Source organism: Melanostigma gelatinosum, assembly GCF_949748355.1.
Source record: "Melanostigma gelatinosum genome assembly, chromosome: 23".
NCBI lineage: Eukaryota > Metazoa > Chordata > Actinopteri > Perciformes > Zoarcidae > Melanostigma > Melanostigma gelatinosum.
In genome coordinates, this window is record NC_136656.1 from 13139384 (window position 1) to 13163736 (window position 24353).

At 47.4% G+C, this 24353-nt stretch overlaps 1 protein-coding gene across 1 annotated transcript in view; it reads right to left on the minus strand.

Annotated features, from left to right (window-relative positions):
- The window catches only part of nrxn2b (neurexin 2b), a 569330-nt gene that overhangs the window by 454831 nt on the left and 90146 nt on the right, over window positions 1-24353 (minus strand). The window contains exon 2 of the mRNA XM_079295191.1: window positions 18416-18445. Coding sequence (XP_079151317.1) covers window positions 18416-18445 — 30 coding nt within the window. The remainder of the gene's footprint in view (window positions 1-18415; window positions 18446-24353) is intronic.

Sequence of the window (24353 nt, forward strand, 5' to 3'; positions counted from 1 at the left end):
TGACAAAGTGTTTCATTAGGCCGGTTCCTGAGACAGCACATCAAGGATCCGTGATGGGGTTTTATGTTTATGGTTTATTCAACAGTAGTATAAGCCACCTATTGTTAAAAAGTGCAGCGTTGACAGGTTGTAGGTGAATGGATGACTTGTACACCGTGCACTTTAATGCTAATTACTTTTGCAATTTCACGCCACAAGCAATCCTAGGGTCAACGCGACCAGAGAAGTTGGTATTCTGTGTTCGAGGAATCTACGGATCAACTTTTAAAAGATGATGAAGTAAGCAGATCAAATCTCAAAATACAATCATAACTACATTTCTCCCAGTCATTCTTGGCAAGTGACTGAGTAGCGATGAAGACAGTGTGTCGCAGGATCTTGCTGTCCAAAGGAGGAAAATCTACAACATCAAGACTAATACGTCAGAGGGTCCTGACAACCTCGGTATCGTGGAACGGGGCATGAAAGGTCCGACTACTCTGTCAACACTGCTCGTTGGCTGAGCATTGGGGCGGTTTGCGAAGTGAGTCAGGACCTACAAGTCTGAGGCTATGGTTCTCTGCCGACAACGATGGATTTTCCCCTTCAGGTTAGGAGTTAGTCGCTGCTCCGTGCGAGGGAGTTCAAGTATCTCAACGTGTTATTCACGAGTTAAACGAGTTAAAGGCTGTTCGGTGGTGCAACAGATCATACAACTCACGGTTCGTACGTATAACTTTTAGAGATCCCATTTTGCTGCCGAGACTAATTGCTGACCATTGATGATCCATATTGTTGTTTGATTAGAGCAGCTGGTCTACAAGGCTCCAGGCTAAATATAATTTCAACCACTCTGAAGTCTGTAAACCAAAAGCTAAATCAAAAGTTATAAATGTTTTCCTTTGACTTAGTGTTTTCCCCTCATAAAAACACACACTTCAAATAAGGAAATAAAAGACAATTTGTATCAATTAAAACAACTTATCATTCGTAGTTTTAATGCTGTATTATAAGCTGCTTAGAGCTCAGGTTAAACAGGTCATACTTCTATTTTATATTGCAGTGAAAATATATCCTTCATACAACTGGATTTATTCAAGTTTCTCACCAAAACTACATTTTCCGAGATAACGCGTGAACACTTAACCAATACTAATTTTCACTGAACGGAGCCTGAACGCATCATAGTGTAACATGTCAATTTAAACACGGATTAGTTGTTAACAATGTAACATTACCAGAGATCGGCTCCTGGATATTGGTAGATAGCAGTAAAACTTTATTTCACACCGCCGTGGTTAACATTAAACTGTGTAATTAATCCGCCTACCGGGGAGCTGAGCCGGGAGGCAAAGCACTCAATTTAACAATCCATCTCCGTTCTGACCCTCACCTGTGGTCGTGAGCTTTGGGTAGTGACTGAAAGAATGAGATGACGGATACAAGCGGCTGAATTGAGCTTCCTTCGTAGGGAGAGAGGGCTCAGCCTTAGAGGTAGGGTGAGGAACTCAGACATCCAGAGGGAACTCCGAGTGGAGCTTCGTGTCGAAGGGGGCCAGCAGAGCTTTACAGGTAGAGATTAAAGAGCCAATCCACACTATTTACATCCTGTTTGTGAATAACACCTTCAGCCAGACATGTATATGCCATGTCTATGGTCCACTGATGCATTTCACCTTTAACTGTCAAGCGTTTCGCTGCTCTAAAGGTTGTTGTTAGACTGCTAGATCTGTATTCCTACAATGCATCTCACCGATGGAAGCCTCGCTTTTCCTGATCCTCTTCATTTTGTACCGCTTTGTCAAGCTATGATGAAGTCAGACTTCTAACATTATGATTCTGCACTTCTTTGGATCGGCTTGTGTGTGATTCATCTTTATTTTCTGCTATGTTGCATGAGCCATTTAGGTTTCTGCTGGCATTGTTCTTGGAAACCGTGTTATGAATGATTTTTATCTCAAAAAGGGGACAAAAACAAAATCAAATACATTCAACAAAAGAGCACTTGGATTGAGTTTTTTCATTGGTGAGACAGCGCACACACACACACACACACCACAGACGGGTAGTGTGTGGTTTAAAAGTCTAAAAGGGAACAGCTATAGTAAGGGACTTTGTTGTGTGTGTCCATATGTGTGAGAAGCAATGTGCATCCATTCCCCTCTAGAGTGGGAGTCTGCTGTGTGTATGATGTGACCTGTCAGTTTCTCTAAGTGAGCCTGCCAATAGCGAGGCGTGACTAGCCTGGGAAACACGATGCGGACCTCCGATCAATCTCGGAGAGGGGGGGGGGGTGCAGAGGGACTGGGACTGTCACACACCTCAAACTCTGTCATTCGCTTCACCCGAGGAAACCACTGAAGGTCAGGCAGAGTAGCCTCAGTCCAGCCATGTCAATCAGCATCAGCCTCATGATTGTCACTACCCCATTAACAGGGATTGACTCATACATCGTTAACCTCAACAAAAGGATTCTGATATTGCGGATATTATTTGGTGGGCAGTGTTAGACTGCAATTTCTTAAGTCCAATCAGTATCATAAAGGGACTTTAATGCATGTCTTTAAATGGCTTTACGGGCATCAAACTCCTATTTTATGCGTTTTTATTTTGGCTATGATAAGCTCTCTTTCACATCTGCTGCATGAAGCAGGAAAGTCAGTATAACCGTTTTAGTTTCGTACAGCAGCACTGATGTGCTGTAGCCACAGTAGATCTACTCATCCCAGGCTCTTCTCTGTATGGCTGTGGGGACTATGTGCAGCAGATCCAGGCTGCTGTAGAGCTCTTTCCCTTTGAGCCTGCTGCTGTGTCAGGAGAAATTCCTGCCTGTGTGAGGACTTCTGTCATCCCGGCCTAATGTCTCTGCAGCAGCCTCGCAGGCTTCAAGCCAGACAGTCCACCATGCCCAGGCTGCTGAGTAGGGTGGAAGAGGTCACAGACAAATGTTGAACGATCATCCCTTGGGATGTACAATGAGGATGACATTTTAAACTAGACGACGTCATGCTGTGTGAATGAGTTGTGTAGCACCTTATACCTGGTTTAAGATGAAATTAGGTTTTATTCAAAGCCTCAGATGAATGTTGTTTCTTGTTTTACCTAAATGTTAATTCAAGCTTTCCTGAGAGGTTCATGTTCCCTTTGGCTAAAGCAGGACATCAACTTTTTAGTGATGGCTTTGCTGAACTGATATTGGTTTCACAGCATAATGATAAGCTTTAACAACAAAAGCAACGCAATAATGCATTGTTTGTCTAAACTCTTACAAATAGCACTATTTTAATAATAACACGATTATTGTGATTGAATTATCACTTCAGATCAAATCGGGTCGTGAGGCGTAGGGGCGGGAGGCGTAGGGTCGGGAGGCGTAGGGTCGGGAGGCGTAGGGGCGGGACGCGTAGAGTCGGGAGGCGTAGGGGCGGGAGGCGTAGGGGCGGGAGGCGTAGGGTCGGGAGGCGTAGGGGCGGGAGGCGTAGGGGCGGGAGGCGTAGGGGCGGGAGGCGTAGGGTCGGGAGGCGTAGGGTCGGGAGGCGTTGGGTCGGGAGGCGTAGGGGCGGGAGGCGTAGGGGCGGGAGGCGTTGGGTCGGGAGGCGTAGGGGCGGGAGGCGTTGGGTCGGGAGGCGTAGGGGCGGGAGGCGTAGGGTCGGGAGGCGTAGGGGCGGGAGGCGTTGGGTCGGGAGGCGTAGGGGCGGGAGGCGTAGGGGCGGGAGGCGTAGGGTCGGGAGGCGTAGGGGCGGGAGGCGTAGGGGCGGGAGGCGTTGGGTCGGGAGGCGTAGGGGCGGGAGGCGTAGCGTCGTGAGGCGTAGGGTCGGGAGGCGTAGGGGCGGGAGGCGTAGGGGCGGGAGGCGTTGGGTCGGGAGGCGTAGGGGCGGGAGGCGTAGGGGCGGGAGGCGTAGGGGCGGGAGGCGTAAGGGCGGGAGGCGTAGGGCCGGGAGGCGTAGGGGCGGTTGGCGTAAGGGCGGGAGGCGTAGGGGCGGGAGGCGTAGGGGCGGGAGGCGTAGGGGCGGGAGGCGTAAGGGCGGGAGGCGTAAGGGCGGGAGGCGTAGGGGCGGTTGGCGTAGGGGCGGGAGGCGTAGGGTCGTGAGGCGTAGGGTCAGGAGGCGTAGGGGCGGGAGGCGTAGGGGCGGGAGGCGTAGGGGCGGGAGGCGTAGGGGCGGGAGGCGTAGGGGCGGGAGGCGTAGGGGCGGGAGGCGTAAGGGCGGGAGGCGTAGGGGCGGTTGGCGTAGGGGCGGTTGGCGTAGGGTCGTGAGGCGTAGGGTCAGGAGGCGTAGGGGCGGGAGGCGTAGGGGCGGGAGGCGTAGGGGCGGGAGGCGTAGGGTCGGGAGGCGTAGGGTCGGGAGGCGTAGGGTCGGGAGGCGTAGGGGCGGGAGGCGTAGGGGCGGGAGGCGTAGGGTCGGGAGGCGTAGGGCCGGGAGGCGTAGGGCCGTGAGGCGTAGGGGCGGGAGGCGTAGGGGCGGGAGGCGTAGGGGCGGGAGGCGTAGGGGCGGGAGGCGTAGGGGCGGGAGGCGTAGGGCCGGGAGGCGTAGGGCCGTGAGGCGTAGGGCCGGGAGGCGTAGGGCCGTGAGGCGTAGGGTCGGGAGGCGTAGGGGCGGGAGGCGTAGGGGCGGGAGGCGTAGGGGCGGGAGGCGTAGGGTCGGGAGGCGTAGGGTCGGGAGGCGTAGGGGCGGGAGGCGTAGGGGCGGGAGGCGTAGGGTCGGGAGGCGTAGGGCCGGGAGGCGTAGGGCCGTGAGGCGTAGGGCCGGGAGGCGTAGGGCCGTGAGGCGTAGGGTCGGGAGGCGTAGGGGCGGGAGGCGTAGGGGCGGGAGGCGTAGGGGCGGGAGGCGTAGGGGCGGGAGGCGTAGGGTCGGGAGGCGTAGGGGCGGGAGGCGTAGGGTCGGGAGGCGTAGGGCCGGGAGGCGTAGGGCCGGGAGGCGTAGGGTCGTGAGGCGTAGGGTCGGGAGGCGTAGGGGCGGGAGGCGTAGGGGCGGGAGGCGTAGGGGCGGGAGGCGTCGGGGTAACCACTCGCTGTCTGAAATAGCTTTAATAGTTGGGAGAATGTGACAGGATGACTAACAGCACCACAGATGGGTCCCTCAATAAGACAATTGACTGAAGAAAAATGTTGCTTAAAAGAGAATGTGAGTTTTCCTTTTCCCTTAACGTATGATTATCTCAGAGGACTTATTCATTATTCAAATGAAGTTCCACTTTTTGTCTGGATTGTGTATGTTCACTGTACGTGCAGGGTTTAGTTTGTTGTATGTATTATTTAAGAACCAAACATTTCTAATTATGAATCAAAAGGACATAGCATCATTTTGATATCATTTCAATGTTCAGAACATTATGTATATTTTGTTGCATTGAGTAACTGGCGTGTCAACAGATGTATGTTTGCTATATCACTCTAATCATCTTTGTGGCACATTTTTCAGCGGCTTTAATATTGAACCAACTACAATATTTTGTATGTATGCCATTATCCTCACTGCTGTGCAATTGTTCAAATAAAACACTGTTTGGTTTGAAACCGTATCTCTGCCAACATGTCAAGCCATAAACATTGGTAGTTTCAGCTTAGTCGAGAAAGAGATTTCATCGCTCATGTCTATATTCAGTAGAGTTGAATTATGAAGGCCAGTGGGTGAAAGGCTGCTATACGGTGGACAAACACATGTTGATCAGTTTACAAGAGCAGCGATCATTTGACGACATGTATATCTGAAAACGAATAAATAAATATCGCACGAGATACGCAAGGCTGGCAATGCAACATCATATGTGAAACACAGGTTCTGGTCTTTTTTTAAATTTTGCACTAAATATCAGTAATCCAAGGTAAAAAATATCTATTATTGTTCAATGTGTTAATGAATGCATCTTCAATGACATTTGGTATATGAAACCCAAATATGATAAACTTAGCTAACACAGTAAAGTCATGCACACTTGTGACAACTTTGATTAAACTGTCACATATCAGTTGAAGTGCACGTAGGGATGTCCTGATCCGGTCTAGATCGGTATTGGGGTCGATCAAAGCACTTTTTACTGATCAGTATTGGCTTTATTGAGCCCAATCCAATCTGTCAATTTACGTCAGCTGTCACACAGGTGTTTTACTCACGAAGCTTTCATGCCCAGCAACACAACGAGTGCAGCCGTGGTCGACTCTCCACCTCTCCGCTGTCCGTCTCTCCTCCACTCCGCTGAGCCCCGTTAGTGTGTGTAAGAGCAGCAGCTCAGGCCTGACCCACAGCCAAACACCACGCACCGTAAATGGCCATCAATGCAGTATGAGAGAGTGCATTAATGTTATCTAACTTATTTATGTACATTCCTTTCATTTCAGCTCAGCGTGAGAGTCTCCTGCAATTTGCCGTCATCTATGGTGCATGGTGTTTCACTGTGAACAGCACAGGCAGACAGCAGAGGAGAGCTCATGACGGTTCATTGAAGTAACTCAAGCAAAGGCTGAACCGCAGCAACAAAACAAATAGAGGAAACGTTTTAAGGGAGAGAACATTTTCTCGACACAGCAACAAGGCCAAAATGATGACAGAGGGTTCGTCATTTTGTAAAAGATGTGACAGAAGGATCAGGACTCAGTATCGGCAGATACTCAATACTCAATGACTCGGACTGGGGACAGAAAAGCTCCAAAGGAACAGTGTTTTACTCGTTATAATCTGTTAAATGAATCCAACTGTTTCATATTTGTTTCAGGAGATACAATTCTGATGTCAACTATATAATTAAAGGCAAGTAGTGGTCTGATAAAATGATACAGGATATGGAAGAAAACAAAGCAAGCAGTGCGAGTTCTGTGGCTTCACAGCGAGCTTCACTGCTCTCTGTGGCACGTGGACTCTGTAAACCCTCCGTGAGCTCAGACAGAGATGGCTATCTTGACCTGGACCTAGTCTATTACATTGGAGGTTAGATACAGATCGGGCTGCATATTCCCTTAATTTTCCCCGCAGTATCTTCAAGGAGATCTACATTAAACCTGCCACGAAGACAATCTCCCAGGGCCCGGTTAATTTGATTCCCAGTATGTGTCGTGCTGGCCTCTCCTAAAAAGGTGTTGGTGGCGGTGGGGGACTCCATTCACATAGATAGCAAATGGTCCATGTTCAAAAGCATCTGCAGTTCCGAAGCCATGGGGGCGGAAATGTTGGCAATTTAGAGCGATTAACTTGCCCAATTGTTCTATTATTAGAAACGGCGGTTTTAATTATTTAAGGACGCCTTAATTAGTTTGTTAAAAGCTGAAACACCTTCAGGGCCGCTGGTTAGAGCGGCAAGTGAACGGCTTGGAGACTGCTGTAAGGAAATAGGCTACATCGACATCAGCTTTCAGTATGGTAAACACTGCACAATATAACCAGACAGTTGGTGTTGCTATTCATTGAGTTTTATGAGACATATGAACTACACATACACTGGATTGTTACTGATCACTGTTGAACTGTAAATTATTATTAGGCTGTGCATGATGACCAAAGTAATATTATCTACAAAGCTTTAGTTAGTGTGCCTGCAGGAATGGAAAGACAAATAGAAACGCGATTGCTGACACTAATGTATATTGTATATATTACAATATATCCGTTCCATATAACAATGACTTTGGATGGCTTTGCAGTCCGCGTCTTTAAATTTCAAGTGATAAAAAATATACATGACGTATTTAAACGATGCACATGTGTGCACATTCCTTAGGGACTGCCATGCCTGGTCTCTGACTAGAAAAGCACTTTTGGAAGTGTTTCTGTATATTAACGTGTTTTTTCTTTGAAACAAATTATGCATGGGGTGTCAAGGGGTGTGCAATAGTTGACTTAGCACTGTTCTGTTCAGGGAAGAAAATAAGTCCCAGTGTAACAATACAATAAGTACATGTTTTGGCTAATAACTCCCAAAAAGGTCAATTTGTCTAACCCTAGAAGTTAGGAGTTATTAACTACTAGTTAGTAAGCCCAGATAGCTTCACAGTCTGAAACATCATCTCGTCTCCTTTTTCAGATGGATAAATACAAAGCGACCAGACTACTTTGCGTCTAACAGTGTCTTCTGATCAAAATCGATATGTTTGCATAAGCAAAATATTAATATTTTTCTCTCAATAGTATCAGAAATTGAGATCATCTCCATTTAAAACTTTCAAAAAAAATACGAGGAAGTATTTTTGAAGCAATTTAATGCATTTGCTTCATCCATATTCTTTTGCATGAAAATGTGTGTCGTCCATCTTGTGTGTTGTCTTGGTCCGTTTCTCCACTGCCAGGATAAGGTTATGTCAAGATTCATATTTAAGAGTGTGTAGTAAGGCTTGTTGGTGGCCTGATAACGCCTTTTTGCATTTGTCAATTGAAATGATCGTATAACATGTTGTGCAAATGTGAACATTCAGGGTGATGTTTATTATTTCCTTTGGATAGTGATGATTACTGTGCAGAGATTCACGCTCTGCGTCTCGATGTGTGGGGTTGGCAGCAGTCTTCCAGACGGGCAGATAGAGATCAGCAGTGACTGAAGCCTGGGGTTTGTCCTTCCTACAGCTGTGAAGGACAGCCTTGGGCTTGAGAAGAGACTGACATTGATTTCCTTGGCCTGGTTATGTGACGGCTGAGGCCTCCGCCTCTGATCGTTAACATTGACCAAAAGCCTTTTCCTGTGTGTTGGAAACATGTCTGTCCTGACACGCACGGACACATACATGTGCACAAAAACAAACTGTTTTTTAGGAAAGTTGACGCCTGGATAGCTGAGGGGTAACTAAACCCTAAAATCAGCTAACTCGCTAACATGTCACACGTTCTTGCCTTTGCCAAATAGGTTTATTGATTTTTTTCTCCTTTAAGATGCTTTGGCCTGTCCATTGGGAACAAACGCTGTATTAATTCTGGCTACAGGCTGATCAATACAAATGGCTTGCGAGGCACAGTTTGATGAAACTTGCATAAGCAGCTACTTTACTTTGAACTCTGATAATACAGCATCCATCCCCCGGGTTATTAAGCTACTGTATGTATCCTGAATTTAATTAGAATGGGTTAGCCCTGATGAGAAAACATAATAAAATTAATACATATTTGTGTCCGTACAGCAGTTGTTTGATGTTATTTCCTTATAAACTATTCATTACACCTCCCCTAAATGCCTGTGACCCATTTGGAGTTTTGTCTTTCATTTATTACACAACTGTTTTTGAGAAAGTAATGTACAAGACAGATAGTGGGGTTGCAGTCAGAGACATGCACAGATCAGCTGTTTATGTGATAGATAACTTAACTTCCACAATCTCAACCCTCTCACTCGGCCTTTGCGAAAGGAAAGTTACATTATTTCCAGTTTCAGCATCCTTTCAAGTTTAGATAATGCTGCTTGTGGGAGGGGGGGGGGGGGGGGGGGCAGGAGAAGCACATCTATGCCCTGGACATGGTGCATCAGAGCGTAAGCGTCTGAAGTTGAGATCAGTGCGTTTCTATTTCATCCTTACTGACCGCCAGAGGCAGTGCTTAACACTGAATGTATTCCGTCTCGCGCATGCGCAGGTCGAATATTTATATCAACAAAGTCACGTGTGACCTCGGATGACCACCGTCATCTATAAGTTCCGGTGTCATCCTGAGCTCAGTCCTTTTTTCTTCTCGCGTCGCAGGTTAGCTACCATGGTAGCTTAAACAAGGATGTGTCTACGATCAAGACATATTAGAGCTCGTCGCTGTAGCCTTGTGACTACCGGTCGGAGTTGCGGTTCTCTCGCCCTCCAAAGGCTGCGACGAGCTGTCCCTCTTCGGAGGGAACGGTGTGTTCGCCGTTCGGACATCGAGCCCCGGACTGGTGGACGCCCCTATCATCGGTCGTCACCAGTCTGATAAGGGTCAGCTAAGTCGTGATGACAGCAATCGGTAAGATCGATTAACATTGTTTTCTATAACAGTTGTTTGTTCCACGGTTGGCAGAGCGCTTCCGCTCGAGTAATCGAGTGGCGCGCTAACGAGAGCGTAGAAATTACGCTGTCGGCCCGCCCTTCACAGTGTTACGGCTATCACAGTTAGCAGAGTGTTCCTGCTCAGGCAAACTTTGTGAGACACTAGTCCGCATTGGCGTTGTGTACATGGAGATTTAATCTTTACATCTGACGTAATTCGCAGTTAGCAGTGTCTTCACTCAGGCTAACTTGGATGCTAGCTGGGACTGCGTCCATCAACTTTGTAAACCTTACGGCTGTCACAGTTAACAGAGCGTCCCCGCTCAGGTTAACTCAGTGGGAAACTAGCTAAACAGAGCTGATACTGGGGCTGTAGCCATCAACTTTGTATCCTTACGGCTGTCACAGTTAACAGAGCTGTCACAGTTAACAGAGCGTCCTCGCTCAGGTTAACTCAGTGGGAAACTAGCTAAACAAAGCTGATACTGGGACTGCGTCCATCAACTTTGTATCCTTACGGCTGTCACAGTTAACAGAGCTGTCACAGTTAACAGAGCGTCCTCGCTCAGGTTAACTCAGTGGGAAACTAGCTAAACAAAGCTGATACTGGGACTGCGTCCATCAACTTTGTATCCTTACGGCTGTCACAGTTAACAGAGCGTCCCTGTTCAGGTTAACTCAGTGGGAAACTAGCTAAACAAAGCTGATACTGGGGCTGTAGCCATCAACTTTGTATCCTTACGGCTGTCACAGTTAACAGAGCGTCCCCGCTCAGGTTAACTCAGTGGGAAACTAGCTCAACAAAGCTGATACTGGGACTGCGTCCATCAACTTTGTATCCTTACGGCTGTCACAGTTAACAGAGCTGTCACAGTTAACAGAGCGTCCTCGCTCAGGTTAACTCAGTGGGACACTAGCTAAACAAAGCTGATACTGGGGCTGTAGCCATCAACTTTGTATCCTTACAGCTGTCACAGTTAACAGAGCGTCCTCGCTCAGGTTAACTCAGTGGGAAACTAGATAAACAAAGCTGGTACTGGGGCTGTGGCCATCAACTTTGTAGCATTACAACGATCACAGTTAGCGGGATGTGCTCGCTCAGGCTAACTCGGTGAATGCTAGTTATACTAAATCAACATTGAGGTTGTGCCCATTGATGGTTTTTACGCATTACGGCTGTCGAGTTCGCTCCGGCTAACTAGACTAAGCTAATACTCGGTGTGTCCATTGATTGTTGTAAACATTATGGACATATCGGTAGCGGATATCAGTTAGCAGAGTGCCCTCGCTCAGGCTAACTGGTAGCACACCAAGAGTTACAGCACCTGTCCAAGTGGAGAGTGTCCTCGCACTGTAAGGACTGTGGTTTTTTTTGTCCGTTTTCACAGTAGCAGAGTGCTCTCGCTCAAGCTAACTGGTGGGGCACCAATATCTGCAGCAACTATCCGAGTGAAGAGTGTCCTCGCTCCCCTCTCACTATGAGAACTGTTTCCTGACCTGTTCCACAGTGGCAGAGTGCTCTCGCTCAAGCTAACTGGTGGGACACCAATATCTGCAGCAGCTGTCTTAGTGAAGAGTGTCCTCGCTCCCCTCTCACTGTAAGGACTGTGTTCTTTTTGTCCGTTTTTCACAGTAGCAGAGTGCTCTCGCTCAAGCTAACTGGTGGGACACCAATATCTGCAGCAACTAGCTTAGTGAAGAGTGTCCTCGCTCCCCTCTCACTATAAGGACTTGCCTGGCCTGTTTCCACGGTGGCAGAGTGCTCTCGCTCAAGCTAACTGGTGGGACACCAATATCTGCAGCAACTAGTTTAGTGAAGAGTGTCCTCGCCCCTCTCACTATAAGGACTTTGCCTGACCTGTTTCCACAGTGGCAGAGTGCTCTCGCTCAAGCTAACTGGTGGGACACCAATATCGGCAGCAACTATCTTAGTGAAGAGTGTCCTCGCTCCCCTCTCACTGTACGGACTGTGTTCTGTTTTGTCCGTTTTTTACGGTAACAGAGTGCTCTCGCTCAAGCTAACTGGGGGGACACTAATATCTGCAGCAACTATCTTAGTGAAGAGAGTGGGCTTAGATAGTGTCCTCGCCCCTCTCACTATAAGGACTTTGCCTGACCTGTTTCCACAGTTGCAGAGTGCTCTCGCTCAGGCTAACTGGTGGGTCACCAATATCCGCAGCGGCTGGCCAAGGGAAGAGTGTCCGAAGGATCACTCGCCACTGACTGCCCCCTGCCTGTTCTCTCAACATTCAGCAGAGCGCTCCCGCTCGGACTGATTTGGAATTCCGCATAAACTAGTGGGACAAGGGTTCCACCAGAATCGCGGCCATGTTAAACTCTCCCGGCTGTAGGACCTGTATAGCTCCTCTTCAGCCGGAGGACGGCCCTGACCTCTTGCCCTAGCAGGGAGAACCCAGGCAGGACCTGCGGCATCACGCCTTGAGCAGTAAGGTCTGCTAGGCTGGCCGAAGTGGAACACCTGATGCGGGAGGTCTACCTCCCCCTGTCAGGGCAGCTGAATCCAGACCAACCTACCCTGGTCATTTGTATGGCGCTTGCACGCCGGGCATACACAGCAGCTGGAACATCCACCTGTGAGTGCCTTCTTCGGCACCTTCCCGCCCTCACCACCTTTTCTGTTCCTCCCTCCGAGGAATATCTGAGGGAGTTGCGTGCATGGTGGAGACACCAGGGCTCTCTCCCGCCTTACATCAGACCATGCAGGAGGTGGAAAATCTGGCCTTGCACGTATGCCAGCCAGTTAGACGACTATGGCGTCCATCAGTTTCCCCTGAGGAGACTCTGAGGCCCGATGCCAGGTGCCCTCGACCCAATGTCGGGTCAAAGATGACCTGCTATCCAGGGCTTAGGATACAGCAGCGCTGTGCACCGTATCGACAACTCCCTCTCCCACCTCATGCTTTCCCTCGCAGATTCTCTGCAGCGGGCTACTTCGACGCTTCTGCTCAGTGATGCTTCATTGCAGGCGTTTGCGCTCATATCGAGGGAACGTGGATGTATGATGTCCACCCTGGTTCAGACTCGCCGCCAGGTTTGGCTGGCGCAGTCACCCCTATCTGAGACATGTAGGAGGACCCTCCATACTGTCCCAGTGGAGCCTGGTGAGCTGTTCGAGTCAGCTGCTGTACAGGCGCTTCAGCGGACTGTTAGAGCTAGCCAGACCAGGCAGCAGTTCTCTGGTCTTTGCAGGGACATGCCTGCACCCCCAGACCTAGGGGTCCCATTTTTGGCCCACAAGGCCGTTTTCTCAGCCTCCAGCTTACCCTAGTAGCCGCAACAGGCCTCGGCGTCCTGCTGAGAGGCCGGACCGCTACCTATACAACCCTACTTACGTCCCCGTCCCCCCCGGCAGGGGTGCCAGGAGATGTCTCCAGGCCGGCTGTCGGGGTTCTTTCTCCCATCAGCGGATTTCCAAGGGAGAGTGGTTCACGTCTATCGACGCCTGTTCCCATGGTGCATCACCACAACTTTCAGGCCTGGGTGCTTCCATTCGGACTCTCCCATCTCCCCAGGGGTGTCCACAGTGTGTTACTGCTGTCCTTTCCCCCTGCAATCGCAGGGCGTGAACATACGGCCGTACTTAGACTGGCTGACCTAGGCGCCGTCCCGGCTTCAGGCGCCACAGGACACTGCTCGCCTTCTCTCACGTGGCCCGGTGGGCATGGAGCATGGCTCAAGGTGAACATGGAGAGGAGCTACCTGAGCCCTTCTCAGAGCATAACCTTCATTAGTGTGGCCCTATGAGGGCCTGTCTGTCGCCCCAGTGCGGATGGCTGAACAGCCTTCACTTGGATGCCAAGTGGCACAGATACAGGGCAATAATATTATCGAAACAGTGTCTATTCATCTATTCACTATCCCCATGGAGGGAGTGCATATCTGGCGAACAGTGTCCCAGGAACCGAGCCAGGGGCTCGGTTCCATTCCACCAGGAGATTGTCACAACAGATACCTGCCTCTCAAGGCGGGGTGCAGGGTGACAGAACAGGACAGCCTGGGGGCAGTTGTCTGCTGAAAGACCGCAGGTCCATGTTCTAGAGCTAGCGCTCGAGCACTTCCTTCCATGTTTGAAGGGAAAGCATGTGCTTGTCCGGTGGACAGCACCTCTGCTGTGGTTTCCCATGAACTATCGATGGGGCACCAGATCTGCAGAAGTTGCTACGGGGATCACCGTGGCCTTCTGACTTGGGAGGCCCCCCGCCTGACCAGCCTGGGGGCAATGTACCCACCAGGAGAATGGAACAAGTTGTGGTTTTCCTGTTCCGTTACAAGCCTCCACCGGGAGAGTGGCGGCTGCATCCAGACGTGTCGACCCACTGCCCCCACTGGGTCTCCCTGACGGAGGACCAGCCCTCTGGGTCAAGATGCCCTGGCTCACACGTGGCCAGAGGATCTTCTTTATGCCTTTCCACCATTCCCTCTGCTTTTGCTGTAAGCTTGTCAGAGTTCTTCCCCGACAGGAGGGATCTCCTGTCGCAACTAGAGGGTCGGATTTGGCATTCCAATCCCTGCCGCCTTCAATTAGGGGTCACGGGAGGGCCCGACCGGATGCTGAGTGGCTGCATAGAACCAGTCTGACGGACTATTCTGAATGCCAGTGCGCGGTCTACCTGCCTGCAGTACAAGAAACAGGTGGAAGCTGTTCTCCGACTAGTGTGCGGCTCAGAACAAGGTCCCAGTACAGCGCCCCGTGCCTGCTGTACTGAGTTTCTACAGTCCCTCCTGGATAAGGGCCGGTCTCCCCTGCACGGGACCTACCCTTGGTACTGGACAGCTTATGCTTGTCCTTTTGAACCCCTGGCACAGGCGGAGCCTAGATGGCTATCAGCAAGACGGTTTTCTCCTTGCTGTCAATTCAGCTCAATGTGGGGGCGAGCTGCATGCCCTATCAGTGGAAGAATCATGTCTGAGGTGGAACTCAGATGGCTTGGGTGTCACTTTCTGGCCTAAGGCAGTGTTTCTCCCAAGGGGGTGGATACGTTCACATATAAACCGGCCTATCCAGCTGGCAAAGTTGACCCCCCCCTCCCCCATCGGGAGAGGAGAGGTCAAGGCTGCTGTGCCCAGTGTGGGCCCTCAGAGCTTATATGGAAGCCACCGCCTGCATAGTCAGTTATGGTGAGCCTAAGAAGGGCTGTGCTCCTTTTTAAGAAAAAAAGGAAAAACGGCACCTGTCCCACTGGATAGTGGAGGCCATTGCCGATACATGCAAGGCGAGCGGCTGCGCTCGGCCATCCGGGGTGAAGGGTCACTACCAAGAGTGTCTCCACACCGAGGGCAAGCCTGAGTGGTGTGCCTGTGGGGGATACATGTGCAGCGGCCTCATGGGCATCACCGAGCACATTCACCAAACACTACAGAGTTAACGTTGCCGACCCTCACCCACTGGGGAGGGTTCTTGGCCAATTTTCTCTGCCGGAGCTATAAGGGGTAGTTACTGTGCTTCCTCGTGACTCTTTTGGTATAAGTCATCCAGTGTTAAGCACTGCCTCTGGCGGTCAGTAAGGATGAAATAGAACGAAAGTTACGAACGTAACTACGGTTCTATGAATCCTGGATGACCGCCAGAGTTCTTGGTCACTCGGAATCCCGTGAACTCGCGAGAAGATTCCATAGGACTGAGCTCAGGATGACACCGGAACTTATAGATGACGGTGGTCATCCGAGGTCACACGTGACTTTGTTGATATAAATATTCGACCTGCGCATGCGCGAGACGGAATACATTCAGTGTTAAGCACTGCCTCTGGCGGTCATCCAGGATTCATAGAACCGTAGTTACGTTCGTAACTTTCGGTCTCAGGGGAGATGATGGGAGACTGCCCATTCCTCTGGTATGTTCCATTTTCTTTGTTTGTGCTCATCTTGCTCCAAGCAAGTGGCTGAAGTAATCAGTCAGGGATTGGACAACAGACAAAGATCAGAGTGAAATGGCAGCAGGTTGTGGGAGATCTTATAAAGGATGCATAGATATGAAGAGATTAAAGTCAGAATTCTTCTGCTGGAGATAGAGGTATATATTCCACCATATAGGAGCAATGACTGGTTCAGATGTTTTAGCTTAAATACCTGAGTAACAAACTGACCTCAGTGTACCAGTATACGTGCCATGCAAGCTAACTTAACACATGTAATATTCCACTATTCTTCAGGGTTGTGCCACTTAATCTGAACATTATTTTCTTGATAAATAAATTAAGCTTTTGGCTTTTTTATAAAACATTAAAAACAATCATTATTTTATTCAGAACCAAAGGTGATGGTTTAAAATGTGTTTATCTATTCAACAGTACAAAACTCCCAAAAAATGAAGGCAGCAAATCCTCACATTTGACGCTGGAATCATTAAACGTTGTGTATTTTTGATTGAAACATTAATTAACTCATCAAAATGTTTGTAGATTTAATTTTTTGAGTTCATTGAATAATCAACTAAGTGAAGAACACTATGTGTGTTATTGATAACAAGGCCACACTTCTGTGTTATTTACTGTTTGGTGTTAATAAGCTACTGTTCATGGTTGGCATGAAGCTCCCAGACACACTGACAGTATTACTGTATCAAAGGAAAGCATGGATCTGGTGTGAATCTTTAAGAATAGATACACTGCTATGGTGCATATGTTATGTTAGTAGTAAGTGATATTGTCTAAAACATCTTTTAAGTAATGCACAGGTTATGATGATGAAAACGTATGGCCTGCAACACTTCACCTGCATTGTTAGAACTGCCACCTTTGGATTTTAAGATCTAATTTATATTCTCACTGCAAACCATTGAGCACATATGTCTGGAGTCTAATGATGGACGCTACAGTTAAATGGATGTACTTGTATAGACCTTTTCTAGTCTTCCGACCACTCAAAGTGCTTTAACACTACATGTCATCATTCACCCATTCACACCCATTCATACACTGCTGGCAGGGGCTACCATGCAAAGTGCCACCTGCCCATCAGGACTCTAACACACACACCCATTCACACACCTACGGGAGCAATTTGGGGTTAAGTGCCTTGCACAAGGACACATTGACACGGACTAGCGGAGCTGGGGATCGAACCGCCGATCCTCTGATTGAAGGATGACCCTGCTCTACCACTGAGCCACAGACGCCCAAAAGTTGACTTTGATCCTGCTGCTGCAGTCATTTAATTTCTACATAACCTACAATGACAATTAACTAATAAGTGCTGATTTAACTGCATGTTTCGCTTCACTTTGTATGAAGCTAAAACCCATCAAATGAACAAACAGATTGAGGTGCCTTTGGAGGCGGTTATTGGGTTAATTAAGGCAGTGTTGTTTTTTAACACAAAGGCGAGTCTCTGTTTGAACTTACCAGTGAAACCTGAGCTTTTCCATCAATTGTTCGGTATATTGAGATGATGGAGAAACGACTTGAGCGTAATCAGTGTTACAGAGGGAAGAGCTGAGTCAGAGAAAATGGGTCTGTGTGAATGAAAGACTATGATGATAAAAGAGAGGAAGCTATGAACACACCAGTGAAGGTGAGAACATTCACTGGCTGCTGCACTTGTTCACTTCCTTTCTTTCTCGTGAACTTTGATTTTTTCCCCCATGGACAGTCCTCACGAGGAGGTCAGAGGTAGACAAAGGTCAGTGAATGAGGAGAACTTTGATCCCTCAGAATAAAGTGAGGGATAGAGAGCGGTGTGGTGTGGCAAAGATTAAACAGCTGTGGTGTAGAATGTACACAACATAGCATCAAGAATAACATCCGGTGTACATAGCAACATCAAAACAATTCGACACACATTTTCTCGTAAAAACACCGACACATATGATTTGGTTGAATAAGATTGAGAACGTAACCTGTAGCCCTTTAAATCAGAATGCCAAACAATGTGAATGTCAGCAGAGTGGTGAAGAGAAACTCTGCACATTCGAGAACACTTTCACCTTGAAGTGTCAGTGAATGGAAGTGTGGACACATTTCACTTTTGTAACTTTGACCAACAAACACATTTCCAGTTGAATCAGCAGTTTGTTTCACTCTTTTTTTTACTTTCTGTTTAAACCCAAGCACAAGGGATAGCAGAAAAGTTTTACCTTCAGCCCCGGGATCAGGTCGTCGGGGTCAAAGGTGGTCAGAGGTGAAGGTCCAGGACGTTAGCCATAGGACAGGACAAGGGGTGGGACACACATTGGTGGAGGTCACAGAGAAGCACGAAGACATGGCGGAGGGGAGAGGGAGGAGAAGCAGGAGGCACAACCAAAAAAGAAATGAGGAGATGTGGAAGGAGAGGAAGTAGGGGGCAGCAACAGGGGAGGATGTTGCAAAGAGTTAAAAAAAAAAAAAAAGGCAAGGGAGGATTTGGGAAGAGATGGCGGGACATGGCACCGAGAGGTGAAAGGCAGAGGGGGGAATTGTGAGGGAAAGCGGCAGCTTCGAAGGGTTGGGGGGGAAGAGGCTGAGTCAATTCCTCTAAAAAACCAGAACCAAAATAAAAGGAATGAACCCATACCTTGGTCGTTTAACGTCAGGTGCGCCAGACCTTGAAAGGGAAAAAACAGAAAAAAAGAACAGAAAGAGGAAGAAAAGAAGGTCATAAAAGGCACGGGAAGAAAAAAAGCATTGTCACAACGTTGGACTGCAGTTTGTGACAGACATCCTGGGGCAGACTTGGATGTCAGAGTTCAAATCAAAGGTAAAAAACGAGAGAGAGAGAGAGAGAGAGAGAGAGAGAGAGAGAGAGAGAGAGAGAGAGAGAGAGAGAGAGAGAGAGAGAGAGAAAGAGAGAGTGAGAGAGAGAGAGAGAGAGAGAGAATAGTAACAGAAAACAAGCAAACACTTCTTGAGTGAGGTGTGGGGGGTTTAGAAAAAAAAGCATTTTCATTTGGCGCAACCCCCGAAGGCTATTGCTCTCACAAATGCTTTTTTTTCCTCTGGAGTACTTATGGAACACACAGAACTGTTTGGCAGAAAAGGCTTGAACTGGATTCCTCATCTCCTACTGTGCACAAATAACAAAAAGAACCGGAGCTCTGCAAAGTCTCACATAGAGGGTCAGAGATAAACCTGGGAAAACACTACGGGGTAAAATCCTTTGTGTTACCTGTATAAACCCAAAGCCAAAGATTATCCCAACAAAGGTGTGAGCACCACAACATCTGGCCAAAACATGTAGCCCATTGAGCGATTTAACTGTAGGCTATAGTGCACACATCTTGCCAAAACCACAGATGACTCGATTTAAAAGATGCCCACAAGGAGCTCCAGCTGTTGTGACATTAAGTTACTTCTGAATCAGACCACAGCACCGAGCAACCTGCACGACATCATAGGAAACACAATCAGTCATTCACAACTGTTGTCAATCCAGTCGCAGCACAATCATCCTCACAAACAGCAACCACACTTTCACAACCGACATTAAAAGAAGCAGCAGGCCGGACTATTGCAGGTTACTCCTTAAAGCAACAGAACAAAGGGGGCCTTATAGTCTCCGGGAGACTTTGTGGTCCTACCAGAGGGACTTTTCCGTTATATTGTATATTATGTTGTATAACTGTCTAGACTGTGAGGATATATGAAGAAAAACATGTTTCTTATACAATGGTTACGCAGCAGTATTTACAACCACAATGACATATAATAGCTCTCACTGTTTGACATGTCAGCATTAATACAGCAGCTGTACAGGGGATCATCAGGGACAAAAGGCCTGACAGGAGGGAAAATAATAACAAAACGTGTTTAAACGTCATAGCTGGCACGGGTCATGCACTGTAAACAAACACTAGCATGTCTCGGGGATAGAATTCCTGAAAGCAAACCTTAAAACTGAGAAATAGAATGTTTAGAACAAAAAGGAAACTATGGCCGAAGCAAGGTTTACTCCCAAATCAACCCAAAGGCTCAAGCTAATTGGATTTAACCCCAGGCAGCACAACATATCAACAGCATTATGTCTGTTGGACTACAAGTCCCAAAAGGTCAAATGGTTTCAAGCCAACCTGTCTTTCCTTTGATCAATATCATTTCAAACATGAGACTCCTGGTGTTACCAGCAGGCAGCTCAATCAAGTAAACCCTCCACCATCAAAGAAGTGCAGTGGTGTTACCTTGGAGTGCTTTACTTTCATTTGGAATATCAGTATGTACCAGAATAAACATACAAACAACTCTGCTATCAAAATATTTGCTACGTTAAACACACTACAGATTAATTATTTGGTATTATATTGACCTACATTTAGTGAAAACATTTCCCAAAGAAATGTTGGAATGCCTCACCCACTGAATGCTGCAAATGGGAGAGACAGTCCTTAAAGCAGCACCAACGGCGAAACTTCAGCTCCCATGCACAGCAAGTGTGCCAGGGTTTGTCTCTGGGAGGCGTGTGCATCGACATATAAACTGTTGACTGGCTAACTGAGTTGCTTGACAGCTAAGGTTGCCAAAACATGCAGTTGCTGCAATAAAAAGATCGTGTCTAATGTCTAAAAACAAAGCAACACACAACTGGGGGCTTGCAGCCGGAATGCACAAGACAAGTCTATGCCACCACCAGGCAGCAGGTGCATCACAATTCAAAGACTACAGAAGCGAAAATTACTCTTGACTCCAAGCTGTCCCTGTTGCCTTCTTTCTTAATAACATCTGTGATTCAGGCAGAGGAAATGTACAGGCAGAGTGTTTTATTCATGTGGCTGCAGTCCGTTTCCAGCCGGCCCTTTGCAGGGAGTCCAATCATTCTCACTCTGCCTCCCTCTGTTGTTGTTCCCTTTCGCATAATCCATTAAGGAGATAAGGCAAAGGCTCCTGCAATGAAACAGAACGGTGCTTTCGCTGCATACGAACTCATTCGAATGCACCAACCGGCCAGCCCGGCCTCATCCAGCTCAGGCAGGCCAAAGGCAGCGTGCTGAAGAAGAGGACGAAGGTGAAGAGAAGGTCAGAAAAGACGCGCAGAGGGAAGGACAGAGCGATGGCAGCGAGTTGTCAAATGGCGTCTTCACAGCCAGTGTTAAGCAGACATTCACAGACAGGTGTGCAGCGCAGTGGCAGACAAAAGCCAAAAAATATATTCATTCCAAGGCAACGTACCAGGAAATTAAAAGGTCGTGATTTGATCGGTGCAACGTGCCAATCAATTTTCACAACATTTGTTCCCCCAAAAACAGAAAGCTGCGTACACACCGACACACACGCAGCCAGTCACACACATGCTGTTGTCTTGGCAGAAGCACAGGATGCCAGACTCCATGCCAGATTCTGATCAGGATGTGACGGGCTTTCACCATCAAGTGGTCTGAGAGCGAGAGAGAGAGAGAGAGAGAAGACGGATGACTGAAATTGAAATGACTGATCAGTGTAAGACATCTGAATACTACAGACATAAGGAAAAGCTCCGTCTCTCTCAACTACCATTCTGCATCAATATTGGGGCACAAATCAAATGACCACAGCCACAAGCCAAGCCGCACGACACCTCCTTGACATCTGAGCATTTCATTACACCCGTAATTCTGCGGCGAGTACAGATGGGAGAGCCTGACGGAACCGGTGCCGATTGGATGGTTATGGTTGAGTGGCAGATGGAGCGGGTCATAATTCTGCCATTAGGAGGAGACATGCTTACGTCTTATCTGGCCAACTCCTCTTCCCCTCTGTTTTCCGCCCATATTCCCACCTTATTCTTGGCTCCTCGTCTCCACACCCAGCCCTCCATCAGCCAGCTGCAGCTGCCTCCTGCTCTCTTCTTCCTCCTCTGACACTTTCTTCTGCTTTCTGGACTGATGAATAAAGGCCACTATTGTTCAGAAAACTGCTGATTTCATTCAAAGGACTGTTGGTGGCTCAGACACAAGTGTCAGATAGTGCCAGACACTGCATGATTAAGATAGAGGCAGGCGGTGCCAACAAGGTATAGAAGTATGTCTCAGTGTATTCACCAGACTGATACATTCATTTTGTTTAATGCAAACCATCTAGAAATGATTGCATGGGTAATACTGTGGAGTCTTGCACGTTTTGAATGCAGCAGTCAACAGGTACAGCATGTTCTTGAATGACCTTGTAAGCCATTTCTCTGTCTCACACACACACACAGTCTCAGGAACACACAATTGGTAGGGATGGAGAAAAATGGTCGTAATCACCATTATCATTTTCTAACCCTTCTGTACTTCCTCGTTCATCAGATGGCCACAGAGACTGGAGTCAGGAGTGTGGTGCTGGGCTGGCATGTTAAATAGCATCACCCTCTAAGGCAGGGCTCTCAAACTCATTTTCACTCCGGGCCACATCAGCACCATGGTCGCCCACAAAGGGCCGGTTGTAAATGTAACTACTCCTAGCATATTGTTAAATAATTCTCTGCATTTGATTATTGTTTATTCAAGTGTAAAAATATTGTACATGCAGTTATATAAATGTAAAAATATATTGAAGCACATTTATGTTATTATAACTTAAATCCTTTTAATTTAGGGTTAAGAAACCCACATTACTCTATCAAAGATCAAACTATTAAAGAACATAACAAAGACAAATATCAAACAAGTTATTACAATAACTTTGTTCAAAGCTTAAAATCCTTTCAAGGGTGCGTTTGCACAATCCGACATGAAGTATTTCATGTGTTTTTAAAGCCACGTTTAAAGTAGTCTTCAATGTACTCACAATACATTTCCATGTCAAATGTACAGCAACCAGCCAAAGAGCTGCTTCTATGACTGTGTGTTTAAGTATCTCATCATTTAGACTTTCAATCTCATCATTTTGACTTTCAATCTCATCATTTTGACTTTCAATCTCATCATTTCGACTATGGGGATATTTTTAGTCAATTTAAGTCAAACTTAAAAAAAAAATTAATATATATATATATATATATTTTTGCTGACTGATTCGCGGGCCACATAAAATGACGTGGCGGGCCGGGAGTTTGAGACCCCTGCTCTAAGGACTCTCAACAGCATATGGCCACCACACTTTATGAGTCTCCTGAAGGCACATGCCATACCGACACAAAACCTTTACTTTCAGATGCCAAAACGGCAGTCGGTTAAAAAACCTATCTTTGATGACTTTAGTGGGAGCGAGCATTACCAAAAGGCAAAAGCTAGCGAGGAGTACACAAATCAGGAAGCATAAAATAAGAACAATGAATGCTGGGTGCACCCTTGGCACGAGATATAAAAACACACAATATCTAAAACATTTGACACAACCACAAATCACTGGTTTTTACTAGGCCTGGGCACAGATAAAGTTTTACTGCGTAATCATTGCTGCATGTCTCCCATTGCCAAATAGTGCAGGCACGGCCCTCGAGGGCTCAGAAACAATCCAGGGCAATTTGTAAAAACATCTGCTTAAAAGACGTGGGGAAATGGATCGGATTGAATGTGAATGACATTCATCTCGGTAGGCTGATCCATAATGCATAGTGTCTTTGAACAGCTTAAGTAATGTAGAAACTGTGGCAGAATTTAAAGTGCTTTAATAATTCATTGTGGATATCTATTCTATGAGAGAGAGAGAAAGAATGAGATAGTAGGAGGTAAGGGGCTAAGAAGACCGCCGCAATCTTGCCAAGAGTTATAGACTGATGTTAAAGGCTTCCATGTCTTACAACGCTTTAAATTATTAATAATGAGCTGGCTCGTTTCAAAAGGAAGAAACAGGTTCTATACTTTAACATCAAGAGAATTAAATGACAATATTGCTCGCTGGGTCCACGTCGCTTACAGACTGTGGAGTCATTGACTGCAGCTTGCTGGGATTCTAATGAAGGATAAAAGACAGACGCTGCAGATACAAAGTAGAAGTTGCTTTCATTATGAAGCTGCAGCTCTGTGTATGTGCGTGTGTTGCACTGAGGACATCATTTAAATACTCCTTTCCGACTAGGCAGTTGTGCTCTGAGGTAGTCGCTGTACTACAAACGAGTAAATGGTTCATTTCTGGTCCACAGTTTGCTTTCTGAGTACAGAATAACTTGTTTGCGGTTTTATTACAACGATGACATGATTGGATCAGTAAAGTCAAGCTTTCCTCAGCTGTCCCCTGTAGGGCCCCTGGGCTCCTTTTAAACCTCTGTATTTGTCTGCTGCAATGCCAGCTTAGGAGTCGGGATGTTTGTTCAAGGAATACAGTCCGCCTTGGTAATAAGTTCTTAGTAATAATGTCTTATTGATGTTTAGGGTAAAAAAAGCAAAGAATAGCTTACTGACACCCAATCAGATAGCTACGTGAAGACTGGAAAAGTGTGGAGTCAGTGTTTCTTCAAGGTCTGCGTCTGTCCGTGCAGGTCACTGCAGTGTCTTCTGTTATGCACACACTGTACACTGTAGAAAAGCATGTCGCCCGTAGGATTCTGAACGGATGTTTTAAAGATCAGATTTGGATTTACAGCGTGATGCTACATTAGTCAGCTACTGGGAGCAAAAGTC